Genomic DNA, 19,672 nt, shown 5'->3' on the forward strand with positions numbered 1-19,672 from the left:
TGCGATAAGCGGCGTAGCGCATGCCGTTCTCGTTTTTTCTTCTCTCTTTCGTTCTAAAGAGAATTACTGAGCGGTAAGCAAAGCCGTCACATGCTTTCATTGGACGCGTCGCTTAAAATGTTAGATTTTTGAGTTCATTTCATGTATAACAAATAAATAAACTAACGATACATTTTTAAATTGTATATCAATATTAACGACCAAGTTAAGTTCATTTACAAGCTTTGTTAGCCATTTTATGAAATAATAAAGTGCTCAAGCTGAAAATGATACCTGTTGAACCATCCAGGAACTAATGTAAATTGCGAATTGTCAATATTGCGATAAAGGCTCATCTGATCAGGCATGATGATTCTGTGTTCTTTACTTTGTTCTGGAAATTTATTCTCATAATCGCATCCACAACTCCAAACCGCCTCCTAGAATAGTTATACCGGCGTTACATGGTGTACCCACTGGCCGTCCGGTGCCGTTTAGAGCCATCGGATCAAACCGTTAGTCATCGATGGCTTTCAAAATCAGCAATCGGAGCTTTTCGGAGCTAATAATTTTGCGGTTCCGGACGACTTCTATCCGCTCCCGAGGATTCTAAGCTTGCAGCTACCGTCCGGATATGAGTAGAATCAATCGTAACAGATTTCGGTGCTTTGTTGAATTTACTCATTACTAAATTGCACAATTACCGGTATTCTAATACTTTTTGTACTTTGTTATTCTCCCCCCCCCCCCCCTCCCTTTTTAGGCAAAGGCATCTACAAGATCGAGCCTAGGAAGGTTTCCTAGATTTATTTGCTGTCCGTAATCGGACATAATCAGATGGTCCGCGATCAGAATCGGCTCCGGAATCGGAATTGACCTGGGAATCGCAATTTGCCCCGATAACGGAATCATAATTGGCTCCATTATAAGAATTAGCTCCGGAATGTGAATTGGTTCTTGAATTGAAAAAAGAAGTTTTAGAATCGAAATCAGTCCGGCAATCTCCATGAGAATGGATCTTTTATAAGTATATTTTGATTTTTTGCGGTTATAAATATGTAGTATGATTTTTGCGTTTGCGTCCAAAACGCCTATTTTTATGGCGATGCCGAAACTGACTCCGTTTGGAAGCCGATTCTAATTAAGACCCAATTCTGATTCGAAAGCCGATTTCGATTCCGGACCCAATTCCGATTCCGGGGTCGATACCGAAACGGATTCCGATTCCGGAGTCGATTCCGGAATCAATTCTGGAGCCAATTCCGATTCTGGAGCCGATTCTGATTCTAGAGCCGATTCCGATTCTAGAGCCGATTCCTGATCCAATTCCGGAGTCGATTCCGATTTCCGAAACGGATTCCGATTCCGGAGTCGATTTCGGAACCAATTCCGGAGTCGATTCCGATTTCGGAGCCGATTCCGGAATCTATTCCGGAAACTGATTCCGAACCTACTATCCGAAATCGATTACAGAAAACTGCAGAGTTAGCCGGAATCGATTCCGACCAAAACTTCATTTTTCCCATCACTACTGCGGTGCTCAGCATATCAACGATTACCCCTAACTTTTCACTAAACCACTATTTTGATCAACCCTTTCTTAGAGGCCGGCACTATGTGATGTATTTGTAACTGCAGCAGGATAATCTGTCTATATGTACAGCAACATGCGTTCTTTATTAGCATGATCTGATAGCCTTATTTGAATATCTAACTCCATTCTATCCTGACTATTTGGGCTCTGACCCATCTATCCATACACACCAAGCCAAGTACTCCATTGATCTCTACATTGAAATCAAAATCTTTGTCATTCTATGCCTTCAACTTTTCTAATGCGAAGATTTCCTAACATTTTTAGCAAGACGACATTTACAACATTTACATCTGAACAAAAAATATAACTGAAAAATAATATTTAAGTGCGCTCATCATCGCATGATTAGGCATGCTGCAATACTTCTGGCTTGCTTCTTGAATTTTCATTTCAAAAATGGAATGTTTCTATCATTTCAATTCAGGTATCACGGCACGCATCAACTTACCTGACAGATTATCTAGCATGTACGTCAGCAATTTGGACGTCCCGTTCGGTTCGTTGTAGATCGACAGCACATCCTTGCCGAGCGGATTTCCGTGCAATCCGAGAACATGCAAGTTGAACAGCTTCCCGAGCTCGTACGGGAGTACTCGCAGATAGTTGTTGTTCAGCAATAGCTCCCTAAAAAAGATAGACCATATCAATCATGTTGTAGATTGGTCACTAGATGGTGGTGCCATACAGGACATGGCATTCACCGTACACTTACCGCAGCTGGATTAGTTCACCAAGCTCGGCTGGCAGGCTACGCAGCTTGTTCGCGGACAGGTCGAGCGTCCGCAGATTGGCCAGTTGGCCGATCTGATGCGGCAAGCGCGTCAGACAGTTATCGTTTAGGAAGAGTGCCGTTAGATGCTCAAACTTCCAGAGCGTCGGACTAAGATTCCGCACACTGCCCGTTATCTCAATGCCATGCCAGCACGTCTTCTTCCCGGCAGCAATATCCTCGGCGGTCAGAAACGTTTGCTGTCTCCGGGGGTTGTTGCTTTCGTACTTGTCTTTATTGCGTGACATCCTGTCGCCCTGTCCGCTTCTTCTTCTCCGGCTGTAGCTTCTGGTGTACTGGTAGATGATGTTTCCTGCGGTAAAAGGCGAACGAACAATGTGATTAAAAATGTGCCAAACAATAGACAAGAATTAATCTTCTTGATATGGAAGAAAACTCGTTCATTCTCAGCCCAGCTCACCCACCTGCATCTACTTCCGGGAAAACTCGTAGGAAGTAGCTATCCTGTGATTCGCTGTTAAGTATTCTTTCAACCTCGAGATATTTTCTTTTTTATCCTGTCGAACCTTCAATTAGATAAATTATGTTCAGCTTAACCTATACACCACACACAAACACATAGCACTCGCGCGCGCACACAATCACGAACTATTGATACTTGGATAGCAGGAGGAAGGTAAAATAGGTATCACTGTAATTATTTTTCACTTTCTGTGGAACAAACGAAAACCACCTCTAAATTAAAGCATACAAAATCGGCTTTTGGTGAACTTCGAGCGGACAAATCGCGAACCCATACACACACACTCAGACGCACTGGATAGGTATGAATGGTACACAATACCGTGGGAAAAAATGCCTCCCACAAAACCGCACACCTACGAAGGGAAGAAGGAATGCGCGGCGCGCGCGATCATTCAATCGTTTGGTTAATTCTTACTCTATCTAGCACTTCTTCACAAGTTGATCACAAGCTCACAACATAACAGCTAAACATTTCCTCCTTCCCAACACAATAACCAATAGAATAACAGATACGGCCATGAAGAAAACTACAATCACGGCCAAAGCCCGCAACCCCGAGGACCTCTGATCCCGCATGTGTCCTTCCTCTCTTGCAACCGTACGCACACACACGCTTCCCTTCCTTCACTCCTCCCTCACCTGGGTCCACGCGTTCTCCACACGAAACCCACCACACACACATCCAACAAACAATGGTCAGCCTCCAGTTTCAGCACTTCTACTGCTGGCCGCCGTCGGGTAGGGGTTGGCAGTATGTGAAGTTTAAAGTGACTTTGGGAAAATTGTTTATACTGATGCGTCGCGATCCAAACCCTTTCGGTTCCGCCTGACCTCACTGTCCCTGCGGGAACAAAGCGAGCCAGTGTGGAATGGCGTATGAATTTTAGCAGCAGAAAAACATCCACCACTACCAACAAGCAGCAGACCACCAGGACGTTGCACAGTTGATGTGATGAAAGGGCGATGACCGGGAGATCGGAGACGGGAATGATCACAGAAAAACTTTTTCCGTACCCTCAAGCCTGCCTCCGCAGCCTTGCTTGAGGCTTTGGAATGAGGCTCGCGAAGATTGCACTTAATTTTCCTCGCCCGCTTACTTCCTAAAACCACGCATACGCGCCGCACAAATCCGCAGCTGCCAGCTTTGTCGCTAGCGCAACTAACTGCGACCACACAACACTTTACCCGTACGCTATTTTGCTTCTTTAAAAACAACGCGACAAAGGGATTACGCGTCCGATTTCCTTTCGCAAATTTTTGTCGGGAAATTTACAACACACGAAAATGTACAGTAAAGATTTGCGTATAAAAATGACATTTTTTTTTCTAAGATGGCAGCTGTCAAAACTGCTGCTCTCACTGTGTCGATCAGTTTTCTCACTATTTTCGATAGATGAGCAGATTCGTCTCACCTGTCGAGCAGTTTTCGAGAAACGACCAAGGTGCATACACACGCACGGGCTTGTCATTTCGTGTTGGTGTTTTGTTATTTAGCGACTTCGCCTTATCATCGTTTCATTAACTAATAAAACGAAAAATTAACTGTGAATCGACTTAGTCTGGAGCCGCGCGGGTTAAAAGCTTATTCTGTACAGTCTCGGGTACGATCCGGCTGCTACTCGCAACTCCTCTGCTCGATACAAACCACAAGCCACGACAGAACGGCTTGCAGTGAAGAATCCTATTTTCACACATTTTTGGTTTCTAGAAGGTTAATCGCTTCGCAAATACTGCCGCCTGCCTGCCTGCCTGCCTGCTCAATCACTGTTCTAGTTACAACTGCACTAGAAGCAACATCGACGAGTAAACGTAATACATCCATTGCGACAAGCCAAGGCGGAACAGCGAAAGACATGCAAATGTTTGGCATCGATAGTAGAAAAGCCACAACCTTCCCGGCGTATGTGGTATCTGGACTTCTGTTGCTGCTATTTGTACGACACAGTTCGCAACAAAGCGATTACAATGACTACATGAAACGAGAGCATTCCCTTTTCAAACCCTACCAAGGTAAGTGGCCCAGTGGTCTTTGTGTGCCAATCTACGCACGTCGAGAAAGGTGATAAGTGTCTAACTAGCGCATCATCACGCACGCACGCGGTTTTGTTATCGGGTTTCAGGATCGGGCATGACAATACCGTACTGGGATTTCATAGGTACGACTTTCGTAACGAACTCTTACGTTCGGCTGACGCCGGATCTGCAATCGAAGAATGGCGCCATTTGGAATCATGTGGTACGTGCAGTTCGTTCTTTTATCTTGGTGAACCGCTTCCTATAACTTTACACATTTGCCTTCCACAGCCCTGCACATCTATAAATTGGGAGCTCCAGGTTAACTTTAAGGTACACGGCAAGGGCAAGGATCTGTACGGCGATGGCTTTGCACTTTGGTATTCCCGGGATCGGTTACAAACTGGACCGGTGTTCGGCAGCAAGGACAATTTTATGGGACTCGCCATCATCCTGGACACGTACAGCAACCATAACGGTCCGCATAACCACCAGCACCCGTACATTAGTGCCATGGTGAATAATGGTAGCCTTTCGTACGATCACGATCGTGACGGGACGCACACCCAGATAGCAGGATGCGAGGCCAAATTCCGGAATGTGGAATTTGACACGCAGATCAACATCCGGTACGAGAACGATGTGCTGACCGTGTTTACCGATCTGGAAAACAAGGCCACATGGAAAGAGTGCTTCCGAGTGGAGGGCGTTAAACTGCCGACCGGATACTACTTCGGTGCATCGGCGACCACAGGAGACCTGTCCGATAATCACGATATCATATCGATCAAGTTCTTCGAACTTGAGGCTCCGTCTCTACTGGCCGAGGACCGCCGTCAGATCGTACCGTCGGCAGCTACATTCGAAGCACCGCGCGAACACAAAGACGATCCAAAGCCTGGCATGTCGAACGTGAAAATATTCTTCCTTATTCTGCTCTCCATGCTGATAGTCGTTGTGTTGGTTGTGATAGGCATTATGTTCTATCAGAAACACCAGGAAAACGCTCGGAAGCGGTTCTACTAAGAGTGCGCTCAGTTCAGCCAGGGGAAACTATCTTTGTCTCGTACGGTCGAATATCTCTCTCGAAGACCAACCGTGACCGAATCACGCGTTAGAAGTGACGAATACGCAACATGTACCAAACAAATCAGAACATTTAGACAAATTGCTGTACGTAAGCGAGGGCAAGCATTCGAGAGCAGGTGGTTGTTCGTACAGATTGCAGTGAGATGGACCATGAGTTGGTAGATAAATGCTTACACGAAAAGCGAAGAAAAACAAACATAACCATCACCGTTATTTTCTCCAGCACCATTTCTGCTCTTCATCACCATGACTGCAGAGAGAGGCCATTTCCTTTTGTTGTGAATCACATATTTTTTTACACTATCATTTACTGAATTTGCTGTGAAAGTATGTCTTTAAGTAAATCCCGCTCAGGCTAGGATGAATTTTCATTATTATGAACCATACAAATCCCCTTTGGGCAGAAGAGACGAAACGAGCATAAGAGATCATCCAAATCGTACACCTTCTATGCTGGACGACACTGAGTGTGTGGATTTTTAAAGGACTGCAGTCTTTGTTTTTGTGTTGTATGCATGAATTATAATTATGGATTTCCGGTTATTAATCTTAGCGTGTATTCCTACTGAATCACAGTCTTGAAGGGGGCTTTATGGATAAGGAAATAAGTGGTAGGTTAACAATTGTCCAATAAAATCGAACGATGAACATACAAAGAGTGAACAACAATCCCTGGACTTTGGACTTTTCAATTCAGTATATTGTGTACAATAGTTTATGAACGCAGTCAGTAAGGTAAATGGAACATATATTTCAAGAAGGTAAATCATAATTTAAAAAAATGGATTTAGAAGTTATAAAAAAAAATCGTTAGACAAGCACACACAAAGAAAAAAAAGTCGCATTAACTTTTTTTTTTAAATCATCAGGACAATCGGTACAACATCTTTCGCTGCAAACGGTGCTGCAACTCGCCGCGCCGTATCAGCGTGTGAATAACCTTCCGCACTGCTGCTTCTGAATATTTCTGGCGCGCAAAGTCCTGAATAATGCTCTGCTCCGACACCTGCGATCCGATGGCGAACCGACGCTTCAGCTGCTTCTCGATCCGGTTCAATATCTCCGTATCCTCTTCGCTGGTAAATCCTTCCGCACCGGCAAGCGAACCACTGCTGGCAGCGGTCATCGTCGACACGGCAAAGAGACGCAGCGCCTCGCTGACATGAGCCTCTGTTGCAAATGGTTGCAGCTGCATCTTGGCCAGCGATTCGGAGATACGAATAATGGCTTCCAATTGGCGCACGGTGATCGGAATGGACAGACGTTTGTCTATCGCTTTTTCATGCTCGCCAACACCGGCACGCAGTCGCACGTACTGACTTTTAAGCTTCTCGGCCGCCGCCTCGTTCAGCCGTGGACCACAATGCGTGCGACAGTAGTGGATGTACTTCTTCAGCATGGCTAGAGGAATTTCACCCTCCTTTGGTTCGGCTGTCGCCTTCGATGCGTTCATGTGGACGCTCATGACGTGCTTGGCCAGCGTGATATCGCGTTGCTGATCGTGTTCGTCCTTCACGATGAAGATCATATCGAAACGGGACAGAATGGTCGGCATGAAATCGATATTTTCATCACCTTTCGTATCATCCCACCGGCCGAAGATGGAATTGGCCGCTGCCAGGACCGAGCATCGTGAGTTCAGTGTAGTCGTGATGCCAGCTTTTGCGATCGAGATTGTCTGCTGCTCCATCGCTTCGTGAATCGCGACTCGATCGTCTTCCTTCATCTTGTCAAACTCGTCGATACACACGACACCACCGTCCGCTAGTACCATGGCGCCACCCTCCATGATGAAATTTCTGGTTGCCGGGTCACGGATTACTGATGCGGTCAGACCAGCCGCACTGGAGCCCTTGCCTGACGTGTACACTGCAATCGGTGCAACCTTTTCGACAAACTTCAACAGCTGCGATTTGGCGGTTCCTGGATCTCCCAGCAGGAGAATGTTAATGTCCCCACGACGCGTCAATCCGTCCGGCATTCGCTTACGCGATCCGCCAAACAGCATGCTCGTGATCGCTTTCTTAATATCCTGCGAGCCGAAAATGCTCGGAGCCAAACTGTCCGCCAGCGTGTCGTAAATGTTCGGATTGGCAGCCAGCTTACGGAACGTTGATTCCTCCTCGGACGTAATGTTGTTGAAGCGTGATATAGCACCCATCCCCTCCGTGTCGACCGTAATGCCCACCACTCGCATGTACGGAGCACGCACGCCTATAATTGCTTTATCCCGACCATCGCGCTTACCCTGGCGAGCGATCTTCCGGATCGAAAAAATGCCATGTATCAGTACTCGATTGCCAGGCACCACCCGTTCGCACAGGCTGCGATCGCAGAACAGCTGCATGTGGCGCGGGATTTCTCCCTGCGGTATAAAATCGGGCAGTTCCTGCAGCTTCAACACCTGGAAATCGACACAGCGACATTTGTCCGGCATTATGAAGTAAGGATCAAGCGGACACTTCGGCCGTCCTGCCTGTTCCGTGTTACACTTTCTGGGCAGTTGATACCCTTCCAAGCCCGGATTAACAGGCAAATTCGGAATGACATTGTTACAGGTGCGGCACTGGATAGAGATGCGGGTTGCTTTGGCTTTGATTCCGGAGGCCGCGATAATGATGCCCGCAACCTTCACCAGTTTCGACACGCAGTCTGACTTGAGGTCGCGGATGTTGGTCGGATTCGCACCGGAAACGAGCAACACCTGAATGTCGTGCACGACTTCCTCGCCTTCAGGTCTTGGGGAGGTTATCTCGTCGGCCACTTCCCGGGCAGCTTCCTCAAATATTTGAAGATTCTCTGTCGGTTGTTTGTACAGTTTATCGGCCAGCGATTCATCGAACCCAGCCAGATCCTCGATCTCCACCTCCAGATAATAGCGCCCGAGAAGGTAGTTGCGTTTCAGCGTATCACTGCAGATGTCATTACCAAGCTTGTTAGTTAGTGGTCGAGGAAACCCATAAGAAGGGGTACGAAAATGAAACAATTGAACTATTTTCTACTCACCGATATTTGTAGGAAAAGTTAGCTTCACAGAATGTTCGAATGAACTCGCGATACTGCTTCTTCACCAGTTGCAGATTGATCTGGTTCGAGTTCTGCTGCTGGTCACCATCGAAGTTGTCCGAGAAGAAAACACCAACATCATCAAATCCATCCATTTTTCTACGATTGGGACGGTTTTAGGAATAAATTAAACACAATTAAACAGCAACTTTGTGAAAACAAACACAGCTTGCAAGCGGAGTAACCAAATTTACAGCCTATGCCAGATGAAGCCACAAAATTTGCGCGCGCAATGTGTTGACAGTTGTGCACGTCAAAAGTTGTTCTCTCTGTCTAATTGTATTCCTTTCTCGCTCGTTTGGATCATGCAAACAATGGGAAAATCGACTACATCATTCGTCCAGAATTTAACAACACGAACGTATTTTGACCAGATGTACCGCAGTGCAAAAAGAACATAACAACAGTTCGGAAAAAGCCAAACAAACACGCCGAAGTCACAGCAATATTATAAATCAACAATTTGTAACGCAGTACCCACACGTATTGTAAGTTTGTGAAGTTAGGTACTGTTTGTACTTTGCTAAAGAGTCGTGAACGTCGTGAAACAAACCAAACAACAGCGAACAAACTAAACGTTTGACCATTCCACAACAGCTGTTCCGGAGTGGGAACGTCCGGCGGTACATTTCCTGTTTCTCAACTAGTATTCTCAGCCAACAGCAATGGCCAGTTGGGCAAACCGTCCTCCCATCGAAAGTAACGGCGGTTCTTCGTCATCGCGCAAGAAATGGAACCTTGAAGGTATTGAGGTTTTGAGCGGCTTGATGATCTCATACCGTCCGGCTCATACAATGGCCTTGAGCACCCGTTCTCATTTGCACTTGTTTCCTTGCATTTCAGATAAAAAGTCTCTTCGCAACTTAAAGTACCATTTCGCCGAAGATGGCTGCTCGGAAGTGCAGTTTGCGCTGGCTAAGCAACTGCTGGAGGAAAACTCCGAAACCGATCCGGCTCACAACCACGCGCAAGGAGTGCACTGGCTGTTACGCGCCGCTCAGCAAGGACACGAAGCGTCAATCGAACTGCTCAAAGAATGCTACGAAAATGGCCGTGGCATTACCGAGGCGAACGAGGAAGACGTTCGCACTATCCTGGCCATGAGCCCGGGGGAGCGTTCTGCACGCCGGGCAGCGCAAGAACTCTTTGCGAGCCTCTCGAATGGCGAGGAATACGTGACGGCAGCACAACTCGAAAAGCGTATGCGGGAAATTTACAAGATGGACAAAAAGCGCCGACGCACCCAGCCGGATGGCGCCGAAGCAGAAGGAAGCATGGAACACAGCTTGGGTGGAGGTGGTGGATCCGATGGTGGACGATCGCCTGCTGGAGAATCATCGATCGGTAGCCCAAACGCCGGCAGCCATCGGTTGCATCGTAGCCCGACCGTGAACCACATTTCCGAGGCGCATCTCTTAGCGGCCGCCGTCAATTATTCGAACGGACATCTTCCGGCCGTGAGTGATGCACTCATGCTGTCATCACCCGATCCTCACAGCCTGAATCACGTGCCATGCTTTCATCGACCATTTTTCCACCCCTTCATGTTCTTCCAACTGCTGTATCATCGGTTCGTGTCGCTCCTGTCCACGTTTCCCGGCTCGAGCGGTAGCAGCTGGATGCAGCTGGGTCTCGTTCTCATCACTTACTGGTACTTTGCTAGCGATAACCTTGTATCACTGCTGCCCGTTGGGGGATACTATTTGAGCCTCGCCATCATGGTATTGTGCAGCTTCCGGATGCTGAAATCCAAACACGAGTTCATAGATTTTCGAATGTGGTCTGGACTGTTCCTGCGTTACGGTGACGAACATTTGAACACCAACGACTCGGAGAACCAGTATCTACGCAACAACCTGAAGCCCTATTTTTACTTCTTCACGGCGTTTTTCGTCAACATGGTCCTGCAGCCTAACATTAACGACCAATGGCTACCGTTTTCCGAGATAACGGTGCTCGCTTTTGCGCTAACCTTTCTCACGATGTTCGCCTTCATTTACACGTCGGGCGATTCCTTCCCGGACTATCTGATCCTGTTCTCGTTCGGGCTGAACGTGCTCGCCAAGTACCCGTACGAAATGGACGATGTCGTGACGACGGGTTGGCGCTTTCTGGATCTAAAAGTGCCTGGATTTTCGACGTTCGTTATCGGCAATGGAATTGAATTTTGTCTAAACTGCCGCGCGATGCTCTATCTCATGATTCCGGGCTTTCTTATGTACATAGCGCGACGTAACAACTGGCGTGGCATCTACCAGTACCTCATTCCGCACTGTGTGACTCTTGCATGGTTACAGATCTGCATCATAAGCTCGCAGTCGGCGACAATGTTCGGTTTGGTGCGTGGTGCTCTAGGATTATCCGGACTGTTGCTGTTTCTACCGCTCTTTGGCATCGTCACACTGCTAATTCCCGTGTTTGCCGTCATCGAGTGGCTCTCGCTATCGGATTCAACCGTCCGACTTTGGTCGTCGATTGGCGCAGCTGTGACGGCCGTTGCCATCTCGGGCTACATGGCGAGCTCGCGGCGAACGGAACGATACGTCACCTTTCTGCAGATTGCAATCTGTGTCATTGGAACCATCTTCCTCACACTTCCCCACATGATGTCGAACTTTGAAACGATTGGAGTGAATGAAAATCGCCTATTCGAATCGACAACGTCCGACTCGCTCGATGACCCTCGCGAACCAACGAGTGGTGGCGATGCCCTGCCATCGACTCTCAGCTGGGATACGTACTACCAATTCTGCCATCAGCCGGCGTGGGATACAGAGAATAAAGTGAAGACGCAACTTCGCTGTACCAATCTCGATGGCATACTTGTCCGTTGGGAGGGAACTGTAGTCGATATGGCAATCTCGAGTCGTCGCAATCTTCGGGCCCAACTAATCGAAGGATATCTGCCAAAGTTTTTGGCCGATCGCATCACCTGCATCTACGGTGAACCAATTGAACCGGACTGTGGCAACCTAAATGGATCGGTGGAGGGTGAATGTGAAAATTTAAAACATTTCATGCAACGACAACGCACGTGCCATCTCAATAAATGGAATACGTAAGTAGAATTTTGTTGCTATATTTTGATCAAGTCGCTAAACGGTAATTGTTCTCTTCCATCTGTTGCAGCTATGAGTACGAACTGAAGATACGAATGTCCACTGGACTGTTGACCAAACCCGTCGAAGTTGTTCTGAAAGCACAGCACGTGTTCGGAAACTTTACTCAAAGTCTCAACTATTCTGATCGCGTATGGTTCGTCGGCGTGTTGCGCGATTCGGCTCAATCCGGGATCGCGTCATCCGGAAATACCGATCAGCCACATTGGGACACGGTTAGCAGTGGATTTAACTTGAACATGGGAGGACAGGCCGGAAGTTTCGGTGTGCATTCGATGCGATTGGGACGCAAGAACCCGCTAGTCGAACTCCATTCAATCGGATGTCGACAGTGTCGTAATCCTGACCTCCCGACTGTTCATCTCACCGAAGGCATGAAGGTAAATGGACGTATGCGGGATCTACTGCGAGGGGTAAAGTATTTGTTGAACGTCATCTTCAACCCGCTGGTGATCTTTAAGTAACGCACTCTAGGCACCGTGAGGGACGTGTATTGTAATCGATGCTGGTCATACTCCGTACTACTCGCTAGTCGCTCTGTTGGCAGAAGTTCTCGTGCTGGGTCCACACTTTTGCCCTGGCAGAAGCAATTTGTTTTCTTCTTTGAGAGTAGCATGATTTATCTTACATAAACGTCAGTAGTTCAAACTTTCTTACAAGAGAGCTAAGCTAACGATGACGATGACTGTCTGTTTTTTCCTTTATGTTTGCTGAATAATTTTACGCTAATAACATTTCAATTTAAACTTTCTTGAGTTTTGCAATAACATATAGTACGTAATGAACGATAATAAAATTTGTAGAAGTTGTTAAATTAAATGCCGAAAAGTAAAAGTTTTCATTTTTCATTGTAACAAAGAAAGAAGCAAATAAGTTATCTATTTTAGTTTTTTGCTTTAGTTGTTATTTGCAAACAGTTACGCAATCTGCGCATTACGTTCGCCTAATGTTCCTTGTTGACTGTTTGACCCGGGGGAAGAAACTCATACTACGCAACACCACGATAATCGAAGAAAACATTCAACATAATTTTGATCGATTGATCGGTGTTTCGGGATCATAGATTGTTTTCCGGGTCAGTTTCTAATGTAAACGGCGTTATTCAACAGTCGCAAGAGGTTTTTTTAACAGCCCAGCTGTCACAAATAATAGCCACTATTGAAAAACATCTTGCAAGTTTTGAAGAATGCTGTTCACATTGAAAACTAAACCAGAAAACAGTATCTGTGTCTATAGATTTATTTTAGTACCACGCAACCATATATAATAATAACCATATAACCATATATCTGCTCTTGCTAAGGGACATGAGATTTGAACCCATGACCGACATGTTTATTAAGTCGTACGAGTTGAGGATTGTACCACGGGACCTTATCATATTTATAAATTTGGCCAATATAGATTGGTATAATGTTGGTTGGCCACATAATTGTAGATTTGGAGCCCCTTAATTAACCAACAGTTTCCTGCATTAGACAATAAAATTCTAGGATGCCAGGGTTCATGTGCTCTGCGTAATCCGTCCCTCAAGTACACTCTCACTTTCCTTTGAATCTTTATCCGGTTGCTATGGAACTCAATCCATGAAAATGGATCACAGGCAACTACGTCTGAATCGTGTTCAACTTCGTTTGGATTTTGCAGTAGCTACGCAAAATTTCATTGCGGTGCATAGTTTATTCAGCGACCGCTCGGCGTTCCTAACGATTCTCAACATAACAAACAACTAATCGCTATAGACAATTGTGAAGGTGGTATTGACAGATTGGTTGGCTTCTCCGCATTGGAATCAATTCTCAATCAGACCGTCCTCCCGTATCAAGGAAGGAATATCCGGCTAAATCTTGATAGCTCGAACAGGACTGAATGGCAACGTAGGTTGTTACGCCAAAACGAAGAAGATTGTGCAGGTTTGTTCGGCAAATGTGGTCAAATTAAAAACAAATTTGAATTGTGAATTAAGCTTCATGTAAAAAATACTATGGGTTTGACAATTGAATGCATTAATTACTTGACTAATTTCCTTGCGATGCAAATGCGCCCCTCGGTCACTGAACAAGCGGTGCACTACAACGAAATTTGCGTGATTACTGCAAAATCCAAACGTAGCAGAAAACGATCCAAACGTAGCAGAAAACGATCCAAACGTAGCTGAAAACGTTTCAGGCGTAGTTGACTGTGATCCATAGCAACCGGATAAAGATTCAAAGGTAAGTGAGAACAGTTGGATTATCAGATCCATTAGGTTGGGCCATAACAAATCGATCTTCCTAAAACGCGATACCTATACATATATTTTCTATCCTCTAAATCACGGTCATATGTCTGTCTATACAGGGAGATTTATTTTAGTACCACACAATCATATAAAGTCAGCTCTTGCTAAGGGATATGAGACTTGAACCCATGACGGACATGTTTATTAAGTCATACCTATTATATTTATAAATTTGGCCAATATAGAATTTCATGCCAGCTTATACGGATATATATGTATTACGACTATTCACGTCACATGAGATAAACATATCTAGGCTCCGGAGATGAATTGCGGAGGGGGGAATGTTAGGGAATCGAACCGATCCGGATAGTTCCATCCTTGTAAGAAGCTGACGCGTCTATCCAAAATACCAATAATCTCCGACCTGTGCGTGGTGTAAATAGACGTAATTTTAACAAATAATCCTTTATAAAGTTTACATCTCGTTTCTGCCGCATATTCTGTTTTCATTCTCTACTCTGTTACCCTATGTCCTACATGATATTGCTCGTTATCTGTGTTTAGCAAAGGAAATCATTCAAGAATGCGTAAACATCAAAGCGAAAACACACATTAACACGTCAATCGGGACTGAGGTGGAATGAGCGTTTTGGCTATATTCATGTTCATGCTCTTCCAGGGCACGGTCAAAAAGGATGAGGAAAAATTTTAATAAGAAAGCATTAAACGACAAATTGCAGTCGATTACACCAACCATTTGACTTGCAAACTGAGTTGTATTCGAGCACGAAAGTGGGTGTGTTGCAACTCAATCTTCCTTGAATGTGGTCCTGGTGTAAATCTTTACCTATTTGGGCACTGCAAGCTTGCGTTTCGTAAAAATTGTCACCCTTGGCCAGCTCATACAAAAAAAAAATTAATGAATAAATAATCAAATGGCCATTCTAATTATTTATACGTTTGTACCAAACTTTGTTTTTGCCCTAGCAATTGATAGTGTCAAGGGTGTTTAGGGGTGAAAAGTTTAATCTTTTAGCATGCATTATTGGCGGCTTATACAACACTAAATGTACGATAAAATCTATAATTAAAATTGAATTTATCGTTATCGAGGTGTACAGCTTAACCAGTTATTATTATACTAGCTTGGAATTAAAAACATATTTATCCGGTTCTCAGGTAATCCAGATCCTGTAATAGAAGCGTTTTGGTCGTGAACGTCCAAGAAATGATTAACATAGCAAATGTGGCTTATAGCAACATTTTCTTTTCACCTCAATTATCTACCACATAATGTGTGGTAATTTTGATTTTTTTATTTGTCTCACAAAAACGTTTCACTATCATATTTTTATCCTGATAAATATGTAAAGATGGGTAAAACAATGAGTAACTGATAGCCCAGTCTATTGGTGTCTTATGACAAGCCTCGACCGACTACGTTTGTTGTCGAAAACAGCAAAGATTAGAAGTTAATGTATACTATTAAGTAATTATTTTGCTCATTGCATTATTTTTTTATTAAACAAAATATAACACACCCATTACCTACCTAAACATGCAATTTATATTAAAAAAAGACAATCATTTTTATTGGTATATTTGTGAAATATAATCATTTTATATCACAAGAATACATACTTACATACTTTCTTTGCAATGAACTCAATTATGGTAAATATAGAAACAAAATCCCAACAGTTGAAATACAGTAAAAGCTATTATTTATTAACAATGAGGCACATTCCTTTATTTTGCTCAATGCTGCTACAAGGAACAATCCATACACTATAGCTAGGACTTTCTACCCATGTCGTTAGCCCTCACTTGCCTTCATTATTGTCACAAAAAACGGTGTTTATATATCACTATTTAAAAACGAGAATTAATGCACTACTAAAAATACTTTTTGCTACAGTCCTGCCCATACAGCTCAATATGCATTTTATATTCCCTCAAAAGGTAAAACGAAAGGAAACTCAGAATTAAAGATTCCAGCCAAAGGCGAGGGGTAGTAACCCACTGGTTCTTCTTCACAAATTTTGTACGCACACTTCGCAGGGTGTTTCAATGTCTCTGGTTCTTGTCAGAGTGGAAAACTCGTAAGGTCAGAATGTGGGGTGATGGGGGGAGGGGGGATGTTACATGTGCGTAAGCAACGGCTCCTAATTGCTTTCACTTTTATTCTGCTCTGACGTACCTTCCTGTGGTCTAGCGGGAGATGTATAGTCAGTCCATATTCTTCTGCATTTTTTTTTTAAATTTCCCACTATCGCTCTTGTGCGTCTTTTTCCCGGTACCCGGTAGGGTAGTTTTCCCCGCCCTGGCGGAGCATCTCTGATCGATAGCTCACCCCTTTTCTACTACAACTAATGCTATCTCATTTGCATAACTCGATATGCTCAATCGCGAATCAACTAGAACGATGATTTATGTTATGTTATTTTGCGCGAAACAGAAAACGAAAACGGTTGTTGTGCGCGGCGCGCGGTGCTATGCGTGTAGCAGAAAAATGGGATTTTTTCGATGCACTCCAGAGAGGCGAGCGATCAACGACGATCGTCCATGACATCGCGGCATTTATTGCGTGCGTGGTCGTTTGCTGAATGTGCTTATTGTGTGACGAAGCAACGCGCAGTTTACTATGATCCCTGTGTGTCCCGTCTATCTGTACAAACAGGAACGAGAATGGGGCTCATACATTGCGATGTGAAATGATCGATTCATCGATCATGATGCCATCGCCAGCCAGCCAGTGCGGAATGCGTTACAGATATAGACACGCAAACCGTTGTAAACATTGTGCCACACACACATACGCATGCACGCTGGTTCATGTTGGATCCGGTATGCAAAACAAAACGAGAAATTAAAATTAAATCTTCACACCGGACATACAAGAAGCTGCACACGAAATTCCATCCACCCACTCACGTAAGCTTGCGTAAAAATCTTGGAATAACAACAAACAGCGACAGACGCAGGACATAAGTCACGCAGCAGGAAATCACTCGATTTAGCACCAACCAGATTCACTGCTCAATAAAAAGAATGTTTTGCGTTTTGAGGATAGAAAAAATGCACCGCTCGTGCCGCACCGAGTGTCTACGGAACTACGGACCAGAAACAGAAAAATCTTCCAGAGAACCGGGCCAGAACAGATGGCGTTTTTTATCGTGTTTGTTTAAAAAATCAAAATTGCCCCTCTGTTTCACCACACGTTTTTTCCTCATTTCATTTAAAAATGTACAAATCCGATCCGACACACGCACGCACGCGCAACGCATTTCCTCCGTGCTTGGCGAGCTGCAACTCCACTCCATATTGCCCCCATTTCACTACTGCAAGCTGTGCTCCTCCATCCCATCCGGTGGTGGTCTATTTCTCCTTCTTGGTAGATGATTTCAGCTCCTTTCTCGTCTTGAAGCCGCGGAAGCTGGCCTGAATCTTGGTCGCGGCCTCGGTGGCCATCTTTTGCTTCTTACGCACCAGAAAGCCGCGCACATTCGCCTGTATTTTGGTGGCCGATTTGTCCTCCACCGTGCCGGACGATGAAGTGCCCGAGCCAGAGCCAGCGCCTGCACCGGGCACCATTCCGCCCGAAGCGATGACGGCACCCTTGCCTCCACTGCCCTGACCGCGCATTTGCTTGCGCACTCGGTACCCGCGGAATCCGGCCTGGATTTTCGTGGCCGCATCATCTTCCGACTGGGAGGAGTTCGGTGAGCTCGGATGAATATGCATCTTGGTTGGTGGCGTTACGCGGGTCTGTCCTAGCTGACGCGCTTGCTGCTATTGTTGTTGATGAAGCTGTGCGCTTGAATCGATTCCGAATCTCGAGGAACCGGTTCCACCGGTGCCGCTGGGTGTTGATGGGGAGCCTGGATCACTTTTTCCACCGTGTATCACACAATCGTTTGGCCCTGTCTTTTTTACACGCATACGAGCACACGCGTATACAAGCTTGGTTCGGGCTGTCTTTCCCAGCAGCGGGAAGGTGATCGTATTCTGCCTCACAAGGGGTGTGTCTTTCAACTTTCACTTTGAATCAAGAATTCATGCACTATGCACTTTCTCTTGTGTTTTTTTTTCGATTCTTTCAACAAAACGTTCAGCTTAGTTGGGGGATGTGTTTGCACGCAGACTGGATGTATCTTTCAGCAAACTAACCCCGGTGGTGGGCGGCTATGCGCAGATCGCTAACGTCACGTCGAACCTGGTGAACGAAGTATTTCAAACTGCGGGAGAGCGTGTGCCGCGAATGGAACCGTGGTCGCGCGTTCGGATGCGCGCCTACCAACTCATCCGTCTGTGTTTGGTTTGTTACGAGCGGACGAAACAGAGACGGGGTATAGCACAACGGCCGGCAAAAGGAAAGAGATGCCATGATAAATAGTAGGAGAGCGGCACACGAAGATCAAGTGCGCGAGCAAGAGACACAAAGCAAACCGCGAAGCGAGAGTGCTGCTGCTGACAGATAAATGGGCTTTTCGTGGGAGATGCTGTTAGAGTGTGTACAGTGATGGTTATATGAATGGGACAGTTGGCTAATATGAAAACACCTCCGCTTCATGTATTATGTACTTTTGTCGGATTAATCCAAACCAACTTACCAACTTACAATCACATTGTTTAGATTCGCCATTCCACTGTTTAAATTGGACCAGTTTCATTCATCTAGGCTGTTAGGAGAGCACGCTAAAATCTTAAAGCACTATAATAATTGTTCTATGATCTGACTCTTAACAAAATCATACCCACAACCAATACACCCTAAAGCGCCTGCCTCTTTCGTTCTGCCGTTCGGCACTGTGTTTCGTCTATGAGGGACAGCATTGGAACTGTTGCCACAATCGGCGTCATAACGAGCAAACCAACAACAAACATCGCCACACACATTCCAGTGCGTCATGCAAGAAGTCCCACGCGGCCAGAGAATTATGGAACCTGAGGTCGGTCTAGTGACGCTAGTGTAGATCGATCCAGATCTGATCAACTGTTCTTCAAACACAGGTACAACGGTAGATGTATAATATAAAATTAAAATATATTACTTCACCGTCACTTACTTTGAACGATTTAAACATATTTAAAAATGAATTCAATTTCTGCTTAAGACATGACCTCAACACTCCATCATTACCAGCAGCCAATGGAGAAAACAAACTGTACGGCAAAGCACTGTAAAATGTAGCTTTAATGGTTTTCTCTCTAATGCTATTCACCTGAAAGGAAAGCCACCACGGACGGTTTAGAAGGTCAGAGTCAGTTTGAGTTTGCATACCCGCTTAAGCCGTACCAGATGGGAACCATTTTCGTCAACCCAGGAA

General features: G+C 45.3%; 5 protein-coding genes across 14 annotated transcripts in view; 2 read left to right on the top strand and 3 right to left on the bottom strand.

Moving 5' to 3' along the window:
- LOC1274550 (CCR4-NOT transcription complex subunit 6-like) overlaps positions 1 to 4,159 on the bottom strand; it is a 91,299-nt gene extending 87,140 nt beyond the window's left edge. Inside the window, exons 1-4 of one of the 8 annotated variants that reach the window (XM_061646460.1) lie at positions 4,023 to 4,159; positions 2,771 to 3,017; positions 2,289 to 2,658; positions 2,025 to 2,200 (exon numbers count right to left, since the gene is read on the bottom strand). In XM_061646460.1, the coding sequence (XP_061502444.1) occupies positions 2,025 to 2,200; positions 2,289 to 2,593 (481 nt within the window). In that variant the 5' untranslated portion in view covers positions 2,594 to 2,658; positions 2,771 to 3,017; positions 4,023 to 4,159. Of the gene's footprint in view, positions 1 to 2,024; positions 2,201 to 2,288; positions 2,659 to 2,770; positions 3,018 to 3,470; positions 3,609 to 3,742; positions 3,861 to 3,928 lie in introns of those variants that run through there. The other 7 variants (XM_313691.3, XM_061646462.1, XM_061646463.1 and 4 more) reach the window with 7 other exon arrangements.
- Positions 4,160 to 4,257: 98 nt separating this feature from the next.
- Positions 4,258 to 6,602, top strand: LOC1274552 (vesicular integral-membrane protein VIP36). 2 transcript variants are annotated; one of them, XM_313693.5, is made up of 4 exons: positions 4,268 to 4,432; positions 4,540 to 4,841; positions 4,952 to 5,067; positions 5,136 to 6,602. In XM_313693.5, the coding sequence occupies exons 2-4, from the start codon at positions 4,685 to 4,687 to the stop codon at positions 5,868 to 5,870; spliced, it is 1,008 nt and encodes a 335-aa protein (XP_313693.4). In that variant the 5' UTR covers positions 4,268 to 4,432; positions 4,540 to 4,684; the 3' UTR covers positions 5,871 to 6,602. The 2 variants fall into 2 exon arrangements, with proteins under 2 accessions (XP_061502450.1, XP_313693.4); XM_061646466.1 differs by having other exon boundaries at positions 4,258 to 4,841.
- A 62-nt stretch (positions 6,603 to 6,664) lies between these two features.
- Positions 6,665 to 9,303, bottom strand: LOC1274553 (DNA replication licensing factor Mcm5). Its single transcript, XM_313694.3, has 2 exons — positions 8,940 to 9,303; positions 6,665 to 8,845 (listed from the first exon to the last, which is right to left on the bottom strand). Exons 1-2 carry the CDS (start codon positions 9,092 to 9,094, stop codon positions 6,799 to 6,801), a joined length of 2,202 nt encoding a protein of 733 aa, XP_313694.2. The 5' UTR covers positions 9,095 to 9,303; the 3' UTR covers positions 6,665 to 6,798.
- A 30-nt stretch (positions 9,304 to 9,333) lies between these two features.
- On the top strand, positions 9,334 to 12,952 carry LOC1274554 (wolframin). Of its 2 annotated transcripts, XM_061646458.1 has the most exons (4): positions 9,380 to 9,487; positions 9,597 to 9,743; positions 9,843 to 12,057; positions 12,129 to 12,952. In XM_061646458.1, exons 2-4 carry the CDS (start codon positions 9,665 to 9,667, stop codon positions 12,580 to 12,582), a joined length of 2,748 nt encoding a protein of 915 aa, XP_061502442.1. In that variant the 5' UTR covers positions 9,380 to 9,487; positions 9,597 to 9,664; the 3' UTR covers positions 12,583 to 12,952. The 2 variants fall into 2 exon arrangements, with proteins under 2 accessions (XP_313695.6, XP_061502442.1); XM_313695.6 differs by having other exon boundaries at positions 9,334 to 9,743.
- Positions 12,953 to 16,043: 3,091 nt separating this feature from the next.
- On the bottom strand, positions 16,044 to 18,604 carry LOC1274555 (IQ domain-containing protein N). The gene has a single exon (XM_313696.5). It carries the CDS (start codon positions 18,084 to 18,086, stop codon positions 17,721 to 17,723), a length of 366 nt encoding a protein of 121 aa, XP_313696.4. The 5' UTR covers positions 18,087 to 18,604; the 3' UTR covers positions 16,044 to 17,720.
- Between the last annotated feature and the right edge of the window lie 1,068 nt (positions 18,605 to 19,672).

Source organism: Anopheles gambiae, chromosome 2 (assembly GCF_943734735.2).
Source record: "Anopheles gambiae chromosome 2, idAnoGambNW_F1_1, whole genome shotgun sequence".
Lineage (NCBI taxonomy): Eukaryota > Metazoa > Arthropoda > Insecta > Diptera > Culicidae > Anopheles > Anopheles gambiae.

Coding starts and splice junctions, on each gene's coding strand:
- LOC1274552 (XM_061646466.1), top strand. CDS start 4,685: ATGCAAATGTTTGGCATCGATAGTAGAAAAGCCACAACCTTCCCGGCG. Junction 4,842..4,951: donor CCTTTTCAAACCCTACCAAG/GTAAGTGGCCCA, acceptor ATCGGGTTTCAG/GATCGGGCATGACAATACCG. Junction 5,068..5,135: donor GCGCCATTTGGAATCATGTG/GTACGTGCAGTT, acceptor TGCCTTCCACAG/CCCTGCACATCTATAAATTG.
- LOC1274553 (XM_313694.3), bottom strand. CDS start 9,094: ATGGATGGATTTGATGATGTTGGTGTTTTCTTCTCGGACAACTTCGAT. Junction 8,846..8,939: donor AACTTTTCCTACAAATATCG/GTGAGTAGAAAA, acceptor TGACATCTGCAG/TGATACGCTGAAACGCAACT.
- LOC1274554 (XM_313695.6), top strand. CDS start 9,665: ATGGCCAGTTGGGCAAACCGTCCTCCCATCGAAAGTAACGGCGGTTCT. Junction 9,744..9,842: donor CAAGAAATGGAACCTTGAAG/GTATTGAGGTTT, acceptor CTTGCATTTCAG/ATAAAAAGTCTCTTCGCAAC. Junction 12,058..12,128: donor CATCTCAATAAATGGAATAC/GTAAGTAGAATT, acceptor CATCTGTTGCAG/CTATGAGTACGAACTGAAGA.
- LOC1274555 (XM_313696.5), bottom strand. CDS start 18,086: ATGCATATTCATCCGAGCTCACCGAACTCCTCCCAGTCGGAAGATGAT.